The sequence below is a fragment of the Peromyscus californicus genome, unplaced genomic scaffold (genome assembly GCF_007827085.1).
Source record: "Peromyscus californicus insignis strain IS unplaced genomic scaffold, ASM782708v3 Scaffold_9__1_contigs__length_137607984, whole genome shotgun sequence".
Classification (NCBI taxonomy): Eukaryota; Metazoa; Chordata; class Mammalia; order Rodentia; family Cricetidae; genus Peromyscus; species Peromyscus californicus.
Window position 1 is genome coordinate 77906756 of NW_026294617.1, and position 13871 is coordinate 77920626.

At 42.3% G+C, this 13871-nt stretch overlaps 1 protein-coding gene across 1 annotated transcript in view; it reads left to right on the forward strand.

Moving 5' to 3' along the window:
• Window positions 1–13871, forward strand: part of Spag17 (sperm associated antigen 17) — a 234269-nt gene that overhangs the window by 73858 nt on the left and 146540 nt on the right. Inside the window, exons 5-6 of the mRNA XM_052731519.1 lie at window positions 7648–7834; window positions 9556–9750. Of these exons, the coding sequence (XP_052587479.1) occupies window positions 7648–7834; window positions 9556–9750 (382 nt within the window). The remainder of the gene's footprint in view (window positions 1–7647; window positions 7835–9555; window positions 9751–13871) is intronic.

Consider the following 13871-nt stretch of genomic DNA (forward strand, 5'->3'; position numbering starts at 1 on the left):
GGGAACATGTGTTCCCCAAACATGGTAGGGGAACAACTTTGGGGATACTCCCTGCCTGCGTTTTGTCTTGAATTGACAAGAATCTCCCTCAAAACTTATAAGCTATGAGCAGATGACGATGGGTAGGAATATGAAGCCATATTATCCCAAAGCAAGAAAGGCCAGAAAAAGAGTATGCGAGGGAAGTTAGTTTGTGATTTAGGGTTCATCTCTGCTGAGTGTTTATCCAGTCTGGCTTGCTCCTCTTTTACCTCCAAATCCTACGATATAAACCTGTAGGTTAGAGAGGAATACATAGAATGAGAGAAAAATAAAAGGAAGATAAGAGTTGAATTTCCTGTGCCTGGAGCTTAGTAGAAATGGAAGAATCAATTTCAAACCGAGGAACATCCTTGGATCCTAGCTGTTAGTCATTGTCCAGGATGAGAGGGCTGAGGACACTGCCTTGGTATGGGCAATGGGAGGAGTGAAGGACAGTCTAGACAGAGGAGAGGAGTGGGTAGACCAGCCCCGAGGTCACTATGAAAGGATAGACGGGAGCGAGGGATCTGTTCAGAATCTACCAAGGAACACCTCTGCCAGACCTGGAGTCCATTAGGACTAGATGCTTGCATCTGCTGCTGTTCACTACCATAGTTTCTCTGCACTAGAAAAGCCTTTCTGCACCCAGAGGTTCTTTCATAGCCATCTTTCTCGAAGTTCTACCAATTGAAGGTTCATTATTGTTACACAGAAAACGAAAGATGGTGAATTGTCTAGAGAAAAGGCCAATGACAGCCATGTAAAAATGATACAAAGATATGGAAACAATGAAGCAAATATTTTCACCCATCTTCCTAGGTAGTGAAATTATAGTAATTTGTGTAAATTCTTTGTTTTCCAATTTTTTAGTCATGATTATTATTTTTATAGTACGGTGGTATTTAAGGAGGCTGACTAGGGTGAATCAAGACCTTTCAGAACACGTTTGTGAAGGTGAAGGAGGCCAATAGTGATCATTCATTTATACTAAAAGAAATTAATCCAAGATTTTTCCCCCAGACTCCTAGTTTGGCTTCATTAATAGAAGGAAAAAAATGGTAGTGAGTGGTAAGAACACCTAAAAGACATGGAGAACATCCACCAGCTACTACTGGATCCCTGGGAGGACAGCCCAGAGGGAGGGCAAACAAAGACAGAGAGGACATAGGAGAGAAGTAGAGGAGCTTATGGTCTCACATCACACCTGCATGGCCCCTACCATAGCTCAGTGTTCTCAGACAACCGGTATGTCTTAACAGAAATTGTGCATCTTGCTTTGGGAGATCAGATTAAAAGCATAATATCTGAATGCACCTTTCTAGATACTGGTACCAGAATTTGTCACTTCTTTTGAACTTGGGTTTATGATCAATCCATTTCTCTCTAAGGCCCCAAGAATACTCATAGGAAACAATGCTCAGGAATTTATGAACTGATAAACTTTGGTGGGGGCAGATCATGTAAGAAGTTTCCACTGTGCTCTGCAAATGCATGTAGAATGCTGAACTATTTGAATGAGTACATAATAAAAATTTGTTCTTAGCCGGGTGATGGTAGCACATGCCTTTAATCCCAGCACTCAGGAGGTAGAGCCAGGTGGATCCCTGTGAGTTCCAGGCCAGCCTGGTCTACAGAGCGAGATCCAGGACAGACACCAAAACTACATGGAGAAACCTTGTCTCGAAAAAAAATAAAACAAAACAAAAAGTTTATTCTTTAAAGTAATTTAACCTAAAATCATTTCTTTATTTCATATCAAAGAATTACAGCTGTGCTTCACTGTGGCAAAGCTAGATAACTACCAAAGACATTCACAGGCTTCTCACTTTGTTACGTGTACCATCACCCAAAGCTGTGCTCTCGGAGGCCCCGTGAGTTCTGCTAGTGCCTGCAGGCTAATTGGAATCAGGGCCATGGCTATGCTCCAAGGACCCATTGCAAAGAGCGTGGGTTATACAGCCCTCTGGTCTGGTATTCCCCGTTCAGTAACTTGAAAATTAAATTGTTGCTTGCCCCCACCAAGCTTTCTTCCTCCTTTGTAAAGTGAAGCTAATGCTCCACCCATTGTATTGTACCTGTAAGGACTTAACAAGACACAATGTCTGCTGTAGAACATGAACTCAGTAAATAGAAATATCCTAATATTGATGATGACAGCTATGATTAAAATAGCCATTTGCTAATTTACTGCTGTAAATATTACTTTCAGTATTACAGGGCAGACTTATTGGCCTAAACTGCAATTTTTCTCTGTGTAGAAAAACAGAAAGCTATAGAGAACTGCAAATGTAAACTAGAGAGGTGTGTTTAATGGTCTGCAGCCCTGGCACCTGATGCCGCAGCCTGACCGCAGGTATATGCCCAGTTTTCCAGACCCTCCTATTGATCTGTCATTCATCACAGTCTTGGACACTTGAATTGGCACTAGCATCCTTGACCCCTCTGGGTCTCTTTTCCATTGTGATTTGTTTCTTTGCTGTTTTTCTTATGGTGAACAAGGTTCTTCATAATGGCTCCTTGATTATCTAATAGTCATTTCCTTCATCCCACATTAGCCATTTACTCCTGTGGTCCTACCATGACCCATTATCACTAACGCCTTAAGATCTCACATTCTCTATATACTTTGGAGATCAGCCCTCTGTCAGATGTGGGGTTGGTGAAGGTCTTTTCCCAGTCTGTAGGCTGTCTTTTTGTCTTATTGACCTTGTCTTTTGCCCTACAAAAGCGTCTCAGTTTCAAGAGGTCCCATTTATTAATTGTTGTGCTCAGTGTCTGTGCTGTTGGTGTTATATTTAGGAAGTGATCTCCTGTGCCAATGTGTTCAAGAGAGGAAATCAGTATAGTGGTTTTTCAGAAAATTGGGAATTGATCTACCTCAAGACCCAGCCATATCACTCTTGGGCATATACCCAAGGAATGCTCAATCATACCATAAAGATACGTGCTCAACTATGTTCATAGCAGCACTATTAGTAATAGCCAGGACCTGGAAACAACCTAGATGCCCGTCAACTGAAGAATGGATTAAGAAAATGTGGTACATATACACAATGGAGTACTACTCAGCAGAGAAAAACAATGACAGCATGAAATTTGCAGGCAAATGGATGGAACTAGAAAATATCATTCTGAGTGAGGTAACCCAGAAGATCAAACATGGTATGTACTCATTCATAAGTGGATACTAGCTATAAAGCAAAGAACAATCAGACTGCAACCCACAGAACCAGGGAGGCTATATAGCAGGGGGGGACCCTAGGATGACTGTGGCTTATAATAAGTTTTGGTTTTACTCAATTACTGGGCAAACCTCAATGAAACATTTCACTATTAGGATAAGAATTTGTACTGTATCAAGCTGATAATAGATAGATAAATAAATAAATGTAAAAAATAAATAAAATAAAATAAAAACCTGGATACCTTCTACCAATCCAAAAAAAAAAAAAAAAAGATCTCACATTCTCTAACCTTGGATATTCCTTATCCTTTCCTCTTAAAAATAACCTAATAACACAGCGGGGGGGGGGTGGAGTTATTCAGCCCCGTTGTAACTGCCAGTGCATGGGAGCCACCCATCTCCACCCGTTGCCATTTCTGTTATTTTGCTCCATGGTCCAGATGACCTTAATCTAACCACGCTTTACAAAGTCTCATTTCCGTCATGATTATGAACTCAGTGACCCTCCCACCCTTTCCCTGTCTGGATCTGAGCAGACACAGAAGACAGCATGAGACGTTCAGAGGACCCAACATGCTGGTTTTATTCTCATCTCGGCACTGAGTTCTGCTGCTTTTCCTAATACACTTGCTCTCTGACTGTCTAAGGTGACTGGGACACGCTCTCACCTCACTGGAACGTCCCAATTTCTGCCTGCTCATCTCTGCTGCTGACTTTACCTCCCACTTCCGAAAAATGGAAACATTCTCTCACCACCACCCAGACCCCTTCCTTTCTTTCATCCCCACCCAAACCACTGAGCCTCTCTCTGTGGCTCCTAAAGAACTAGAAATTTTCTCTTCCTAGTGAATCTTGTCTTGAGATTTTCAGTTTTCCCCCCGAACCTTCAATGTCTCCCTCTGTACTGGATCATTCCATCAGCCTGCAAAGCTCCTGGCTTTATACACAAAGGAATATTCTTACCTCAACTTCAGACCCACTGTCCTCCGCTCAGCTGATGGATGACTCAGAGCTCTAGTTCCCTTCACAAGGAAATTTCCCAAGGCAGTTGCTCATACAAATGCTCTCCTTGGTGTCCCTGTCTGCCTGTCTACCACCTCTACAGTCCACCACAGCTGTTCCTCTCATGTTACCCGCAACTACCAATGCACCTTCCTGCCCTGTTTGGTTCATTTGCTCTCTCTTTTCACCGTCTGCATTTGTTTTTGACCTTTTATTCACTTCTCCTTCTTTTTGGCTGACTTCTTCTACTGTACCAAACGGGTCAGTGTTGGAGTTCCCATGATCCAAAGCCCAATTTTCACATTTTTTAAGAAACTCTTGAGCCAGGTGGTAGTGGCGCATGCCTTTAATCCCAGCACTCAGGAGGCAGAAGCAGGCGGATCTCTGTGAGTTCGAGGTCAGCCTGGTCTACAGAGTGAGTTCCAGGAAAGGCGCAAAGCTACACAGAGAAACCCTGTCTCGAAAAACCAAAAAAAAAAAAAAAAAAAAAAAAAGAAAGAAAAGAAACTCTTACCCAAGTCAATTATTCATCTCCTCCCATTAAATTAGCTGACCCCAATGACTTGCTCCTGCTTTTGTAACTGTAGTCATTATCTCCTCTGAATGGAGAATGTTGCTCTTAGTGTCACAAGGCACCTCAAATACAGCATGATCACTTATAGTGTTCTTCACAACTTCACTGAAAACCACTTCTCACCCAATCTTCTCCACCTCAGTAAGGGCCACCACCAAACCACCCAGTGACTCAGACTCAAGTCCAGGGTGTTCTCTTCGATACACCTCATGACTAATCATTTGACTCTCACAGTTTCAACATCCAAAATGGATCTCAAATCCATCTCCTTTTCTCCACTTTGGCAACACCTGGATGGGAGCCGCTGTTAGGTCTTCTCTGAACGATGTCCAGTTTCCTCATTAGACTTCTTGTTTTCTGTAGACTCCCCCACCTGCAAACCCTCAAGTCTTCCTGTTGAATTGTCAATGAGGTATGAATTCATTAGCCCTATCTCCAAAGCCCTGGGTGATCTGCCCATGCCTGGTCTCCTACCCTTGTCTTGGGCCACTCTGCCCCTTTTGCCCTGCCAATATACCTTTGGGTTCTCCGAACAAACAGTTCCTTCATGCCTAAATGCCTTCACACGTCACCTTTTCCCTGCTTCTCATGTGCATTATGACTCATTTTTCAGGTTTTTACTCAAATGTCACCTCCTGAGAGAAGGCATTCCATCTTCCAACTTATGAGCAAAGTCTCCTCTGTCACTGTCTCTGAATTCACTAAACTTTTTTTTTAAGATTTATTTATTTATTATGTATACAGCGTGTTTTGCCTGTAGGCCAGAAGAGGGCACCAGATCTCACTACAGATGGTTGTGAGCCACCATGTGGTTGCTGGGAATTGAACTCAGGACCTCTGGAAGAACAGTCAGTGCTCTTAACCTCTGAGCCATCTCTCCAGCCCCTCACTAAACTTTGTAGTTCTATTTTTGCCTATTCGTTGACATAGCTTCCTTCTCCCTTCGACTGAACTCGAAGAGGTAGTGCCTAGCCCTGCTGTAGGCACCAATTCTATAGAGAGCAGAGGGAAATGCTGGACCCTCTCATATCCTAGTACCTCGCCTGTATCACACCCGTGGAGTTCATGACCCTCCCAGCCTCTGCTGCTGTCTCCATCGACACATGAAAATGTCCACTGAATGAGCTGGTGAGTAAATGATGCTGGTGTCTCACAGGTTTCCACAACTTCTGTTCCTGCTGATATTTTCTCATTAGGCTTAGTTCATCTTCATCACTGGGGATAGAATAAGAGAGACATAGAAGTCTGGTAGGCTTGACTTTGACAATGTGCTCTTTCTCTTTTAGCAGCCCTTGTCTGTCTGGCATGGGGCTGGTTTCTGGAACTTTCTCTTTCATCCCAAGGTTTATGCTGTTGCTGCTGCTGCTGCTGCTGCTGCTGCTGCTGCTGTTGCTATAGTTGTTGCCTCCATCTCTTCTACTATTTTTTTTACCACTTGCATATGCTTCAACCACATTCAGTTTCTCTTCATTCTCCAGAAGCAGGGGTGTACTCTCACAGTCTTTACCCAGCGCTATAAGCAGCAGCAGCAGCAGCAGCAGCCTTCACAGAGATTTGTTTCTCAAGGTTGCTGAGGAACCAGTGCTGGAGGTTGCAGAGTACCGCCCACACTGGAACCCCCACTCTCGGCAGGGAACCCTTTGACACCAATGATACCAGTCGTGAAAGCCAAAACTGGCCTGAGTTCTTCAGAGCCCTTGGCAGCCAAAACTCATGTGGAGTAGAGAACAAACCTCCCTCCCCACCCCATGATGCTGCTTATTAGCTGAGTAGCAAAGTTTCCTATCTTCAACTTACCCTACCTATGATATCTGAGAAGCTTTCAAATTAGTTTCATAAGAAATTGATATCAAAGTACCAAAGTAGCGGTGCAATATTTTAATTACTTTTTGTCTTCAGTGTTGTTGTGTATGGAAAAGCGTAGTAAGTTCCACATGTTGTAAATATCCTGTAGAGTCATCTGCTTGGGACCAATGCTCCAGTGTCATTTTAGTGGGAATAAATGCTTCCAGTTTATAAACACAGGTACAATTACACTATGAAATAGTATGCAAAATTGGGGGGGATTTTTGAAGGGAGGGGCGGTAAATATTAGATCTTCCTGTGAACTAAGCATGGCCCAAGCTATCTAAGAAGAACTCATGTGACTAGTGGCCTCTGCCAATCCCCTTTCTGTGTTTCAGATAGCAGCCAATGGTCAGGGCTGCATGCTTTTAGGTGGAATTGTAATAAAGAGAATTTCTCAGTGCTAAGATCTCCAAAGACATTTTAACCTTTAAAAATAGCCAGCATGAAAATCATCTGCAAGGAGGTTTACAGAAGCCTATTTTTGGTTCCCCAGTTTCTTTGTTTTGTTTTGTTTGTTTGTTTGTTTGTTTGTTTTCACACAATGACAGGTGCTCTCCAGAGTTGGGCTAAGAGACAAACCCAAGCTCCTGACACAAGAATATTCAGCTTCCTTGCACCCCCCGCAACCCCACTACTCTGCCCTACCCAACTCCAGCGCGCGCGCGCGCACACACACACACACACACACACACACACACACAGCTGAAGTGTTTGAGAGGCTCCTTCAGATAAATCTCTCCCACAAGGCTAGTCTTTTAAAAAAACCTCCTGGTACCTTCCCACCCATGCCTGCCCCTCACTGCCCTTCACAGACGTTCCCACCACAACTTCAGTTCAAGCTGGAGTCTCCATTGTCCTGACTTCGACGATGCATAAATGACAAATAATAGTGAGTATACAGTAAAATAGAGGATTGCTTTGATGAAGTGAATTAGAGGATTCCTTTGGCTGACTTTGGGGAAGCCTTTGCTTGTTCACAAGATGACTTAGAGGGTAAGAATGTGATCTCTCATTCCAGATGATAGAAGAAAGGGCAAAGTTGGAAAAGGACAAAGGAAAAGCGAAGTCTCCCAAAGAGAAGAAGGCCCCCAGTGCCAAGGCTGGGAAAGGAAAGGGAAAGGACCAGCCGGAGGCCGCTGCAGCAGTGAAGAAGACGACCCAGTTAAAACGGAGGGGGGAGGAAGATGATACCAAAACCTACATTGGTCAGTGGGTCATGTCTTTTACCTCTTGCTTTACAGATCAGGATATAGCTTCAGCAGTCACCCCAATAATTTATACTCCACCATTCCTAGCCTTTTCGTTTATCATGAAGCCACAAATAGCTTACATTCTGTGACACTCCAATTGAAAAATATTTCTATTTGCAATCCATGTATAGGTTTAGAAAATGTTTATTTAGCGTGTATCTCCATGGGCACATTTATATTATGAGAGCAGAGAATGAAATGGCAAGTGATTGGACCATCAGGAAGCTTACTGTCTTGCTGAGAAGATAATGGAAAGTCAAGTGTAATTATAGGGAACGTGAAAATGATCCAACAAGATGGCTGCATGGGTAAAGCTACACACCTCCCAGGCCTGACCATCTGAGCACCATCCCCAGGCTTCCCATGGTGGAAGGAGGGAACCAACTTCCACAAGTTGTCCCCTGGCCTCCTCAGACATATTATGGCACACACATGCATCACTTCGACACACACAGAGATAAGTAAGTGGCCAAAAATTGATTCATGTGAGGAGCAGCGGCAGTCAAATCTAATAAGCTGAGATGCATGCAGAGCACACCTTCTTAACTCAGACTTTCCCCACCACCATTCTGTCTCCAGCAAACCCAACAGAACTTCCTTCCATCTGAAATGACTGATGTAAAACTGAGTCATCCTTAGGAGTTACTAGTGACCCACTGCTGGTTCTCTTTGAGCTCAGACAGAACTCCCTGTTCCTCTCTTTGTTTTATTTGTTTGTTATTTGTAATCAGTAGACTTGATTTTTTTTAAAGCAGCTTTGATCTTTACTGCATTTTAATGAAGAGAAATGGGCTTTCTTTCGCACCCTTTATCACTTGGTTCCTCCCATGTAGCTCTGCTATAAAGATAATACTCCCAGAAGCAAAGATGCTGTGCACCCACAGGCAATATCAATGTTGATCATTTTAGTGATTGGGAGAAATAATTACTTAAAAATGAAAACTTGAGCATCTGTTGTATGGCATGTAGGTTGGCCTTACTGTGCCACGCTGTACAATGTAAGGCTTTTATGTATCACACACAGTGAGCACAGGAGTAGAGTAATGATTCTCACCCCCAGAATATCATGTTTTAATATCCATAAGGAGCATCACCAGGAAAAAAAAGAGAAGAGAACCATTAAAAAATGTGCACTATGTATTTTTTCAAATGTAATGCAATAAATAGCTGCCCCACAATAGATGCATAGGGTTCTCACCACCAACATGAGTTCATTCAGGGCTGTGCTACAGAGTACCTCCACAGTATTTCCTTAGCCTGTAAACACCTCTGCTTATAAAGTACCAGAAAGCTGCAGCTACTTGTAAGTCAGGAGTCAAGCCAGGTACTACTCAAAAGAGATTAGAACCAAAAGGAACTAGTTACAGGCTAAACTCTGACAAAACCCCAAGCACCATTTTCCATGGCCACGGGCCTCATGTATGTTGGCCCTCCTAGTATGCCTATGTCTCATTTGCAAACATGATTTAATATATTGTAAAATGGCCACAGCCTCTTTACTGGAAGGGCAATAATGAAAAGCAGTCAACAGGCCTGCATTCCAGCCAACTGGCTGGGTCTGGGCAAGCCAGAGGGATTACAAATGCATGCAGAATGCGTATCACCATTGATTTGCCTGGGGACAACCTGTTCTATCTAACAAGAATAGCTGACCTTCTCTGTGCTATTTCCAACAGATGATGAGCCAGATGATGGCGCCCAGTATTACATTATTGTTGTGGGCTTCTACAATCCTCAGCTATTAGCCATTATGACTGAGCTTGGCATTCCTATAACCAGTGTGATTAAAATATCTTCAGAGAATTATGAACCTCTGCAGACCCACCTGGCAGCAGTCAGCCAGCAGCAGGAAGCTGTCCTTCAGCCCGAAGGTATGCAGTTGGCTATACAACTCATGAGTCCATCAATATTACCCCCCGTCCTTCAAGCACAAAAGCAATCTGCTAGCCGAAACATGGTCATAAAATACGCACATTATTAAATCCTTTCAGGACTGATTTGCTTTTATTCTGCTTGTATTAGCCAAGAGTCATAAATTTGGCAAATTAAATTCATACTCTGTGCTTGTATCCCTGTGTAGTGGCAGAAAACATGGATTGCAGGTCAGAAGACTTCGTTACACAATTGTGACCTCTCAGCCTTTTAGCTGAGAGCAAGTGTGGTTACACAACTGTGTTTCTCAGGAACTTTTGACCTGTAATGTTTAGCCAAAGCCTGGGCTGGATGAATCTCTGTTGAGACTCTTTTCTTCCAAATGACATAGTCACAAAACAGCCCAGGGAAGATCACACAGTTGGATTTGTGCATGTGCATATGTGTGTGTTCATGGGGAACAGAAGAGGGTATTGGATCTTTTGGAGCTGGAGTTATAAGTGGCTATAAACCACCTGACATGGTTGCTGGGAACTGAACTTGGGTCCTCTAGAAGAACAGCAAGTGCTCTTAACTGCTGAGGCATCTCTCTAGTTGAATCCTACATGTTATTAATTCTACATGTATTACTAACTCTTTGTAATAAAAGTCAGAGGAGTCCTTTCTTCCAGACTTAAACTGGGAAATTAATGGCACCAAGCTCCAGACACACTACTGTTCAGTCATTTTGAGCCTTGGGGTTTTCGTGTTAGGGAATTGTGCTAGATTATCTGTGTAGGAAAGAAGCAGGAAGCTGCTGTGCCCTTGATGTAATAGCACTGAGAATCAATGTAAATCTGTGATTCCAGGAGCCAAGTTATTCCCATAGCATGTGTTGGTTTTAATGTTATTATGAGTATTTTCGTTATGCTTTTTAACTCACACAGCCACATAGTGATTTCTTTCCATTTTTTTCTCAAAGTTAGAAATCACTACCTTCGATAATAATAATAATTACTATTTATTGGGTGCATAACTTGGGGGCTAAGCTCAATGCTAAGAGCTCTAAGTATATTGATTTGTATAGTTTTCACAATACTCTTAAGGAAGTATGCCTTTTTTAATTGAAAAAAAAATACTTTCACCAGACAGTGGTGGCTCACGCCTTTAATCACAGCACTCGGGAGGCAGAGCCAGGCAGATCTCAGTGAGTTCAAGGCCAGCCTGATCTACAGAGCGAGATCCAGGACAGGCACCAAAACTACACAGAGAAACCCCGTCTTGAAAAACCAAAAAGAAAAAAGGAAAAAATATGTTCATACACTATATTATAAGGTTTTCCCTCCCCTAATTCCTCAAAGACCCTCCTAGCCTGCCCACTCACCCAACTTGTTCTTCTATCTCTCTTTTCAAAAATGCAAACAAAAAAAAATATTCGCAAAAAACTCCACAAAAACAGAAATAAAAATATAAAAACAAGAGACCAAAAAGATAAGAAAAAGTGCCCTCCAAAAAGTATAGACAAAAAATCTACAGAAAGACTATTGAATTAGTTTTGTGTTGGCCAACTACTCCTGAGAATGGGGCCAGCTATGAAGTGTGGTTAATAAACCCAGTAAGATGCAACTGGAGAAAACTGATTTTTCTTTTACCAGTTAGTGTCAACTACAGATAACTTCTTGGTTAGGGGTAGGACCCTGTGTCCACTTCCCCATCTCAGTGCTGGGACCCTGCCTGTCTTAAAACTTTTCAAGCTTTGTACATGCTACCACAGTCTCTGTGAGTTCAAAAGTACATCAGTCTTGTGTCTGGAAGACTGTTTCCTTGGAGATACCCATTACCTCCATCTCTTAGTCTTTCTGCCTCTTATTCTGCATAGATCACTGTATCCTTGAGGGGAGAGCTTTGATGAAAATGTCTTATTCAGTACCAAGTAATCCAAAGCTTCTCATTCTCTTACATTGTCCAGTTGTGGGTCTCTGTGATAGTTCCTATCTACTGCAAGGCACTGACCTATCTGTATATCAGAAATGTCATTAGGAGTCATTTTATTGCTGTATTCCTTTATCAGAATAATAGTGTTAAGTTTCCCCGTAGGCCCATGACATACCTAGTTTTCGGTTTTTAATAGCTTGAGCAGAGTAATATATAGGTTTTATCTCATAGAGTGGGCCTTAAATCCAGTCAGAACGTGCTTGGTTACTGCCATAACATTTACAACACTATTGCACAAATATATCTTGCAGGCAGGTCACAGGATTTGTAGCTGGATGATACTGATGATTACCTTTCTCCTCTGATAGCCTGGAAAATACATTCCAGTACCATGAACATTAGTCAACAAGGGTGAAACTTCTAGTTAGGCACCAGCTCAGCTGTTCCATGTTTGGTGACATCTGTAAGTGTTCTCTTCAGCAGTAGGTTATAGAGAGTAACCAATAGCATTGGCAATAGCTTGCGATGTATGCAGGTTACCCTTTGGCCAACAACTCAGCAGGACATAGCCCATTCTACGCACTGGGCTTTACTTGATAGCATAAGATGTCCAACTGGGGCATTGTCTCCCACTTTATTTGGTGACTCTATTTGGATTACTTTCATATTCGTATATATCTTAGGAAATTTCTTCAGAAGTAGGTTTCCAAATGGCCTTCTGTGTTGGTTGTCCCTTCCTACATTGCCTCTTTTACCCTCCTCTACCATCCCCTCCCTCTTTAATACTCCCATTCTAATTCCCCATTGTTTCTACATTTTATTCTATTTTTCCTTTTCTTGAGAGATCCTGTCCCCCATCCCCAGTCCCTTACTAGGTACCTAACCTCTGTGGTTGGTCTTTCAGATTGTAACACACATATCAAAGGCTAAAAAGCTAACATCCACATATAAGAGATAGTATACAATTTATTTGTCTTTTGGGATCTGAATTACCACACTCAGGATGACTTCTTTCTAGCTTCATTCATTTGCCTGAAAATTTCATAATTTCATTTTCTTACCAGCTGAATAATATTACATTGTGAAAATACACTACATTTTTATTATCCATTCAACTGTTGGTAGACATCTAGGCTGTTTCCAATTTCTGGCTATTATAAACAGAGCAGCAATGAACATGAATGATCAAAGTATCCTTTGTAGTTGGATATAGAGTCCTTTAGGTATATGCCAAAGAGGGGTATAGCTGGATCTTGAGGTCTATCTATGCCCAGCTTCCTCAGGAACCGCCACACTGATTTCCATACTGGCTGTACAAGTTTTCATTCCCACCAGCAGTAAAGAAATGTTCCCCTTTCTCTACATCCTTGCCATCACATACTGTTACTTATTTTTTTAATTGATCTTGGCCATTCTAACTGGTGTAAGATGAAATCCCAAAGTCATTTAATGTGTATTTCCCTAATGAGTAAGAGTGTTGAACATTTCTGTCCATGTTTCTCCGCTATTTGTGTTTTGTCTTTTGAGAACTCTCTGCTTAATTCTGTAGCCCATTTTTTAATTGGGTTATTTGTTTTAATGTTCAGGTTTTTTTAGTTCTTTATATATTTTGGATACTAACCCTCTTATCAGATGTATAATTAGTAAAGATCTCATGCCATTCTGTAGGTTGTCACTTTTCCTGAATGATGCTGTCCTTTTCCATACAGAAGCATTTCAGTTTCATGAGGTCCCATTTATTCATTGTTATCTTTTTTTTATTATTATTAAGAGATTTTCTATTTTACATGTCAACCACAGATTCCCCTGTCCTCCCTCCTCCCACCCACCCCCAGCCTTCACCCAACCTACCCCCCATTCCCACCTCCTCCAAGGCAAGGTCTCCCCTGGGGAGTCAGCAGAGCCTGGTACATTCAATTGAGGCAGGTCCAAGCCCCTCCTCCCTACACCAAGGCTGAGCAAAGTATTTCAGCATAGGCACTAGGTTATAAAAAGCTGGCTCATGTACTAAGGACAGGTCCTGGTCTCACTGCCTGGGAGCCCCCTAAACAGTTCAAACTAAACAACTGTCTCACTTATCCAGAGGGCCTAGTCCAATACCATGGGGACTCCTCAGCTATTGGTTCACAGTTCATGTGTAAAGAAAATGTGGTACATAAACATAATGGAGTATCACTCAGCAGAGAAAAACAATGACATCATGAGG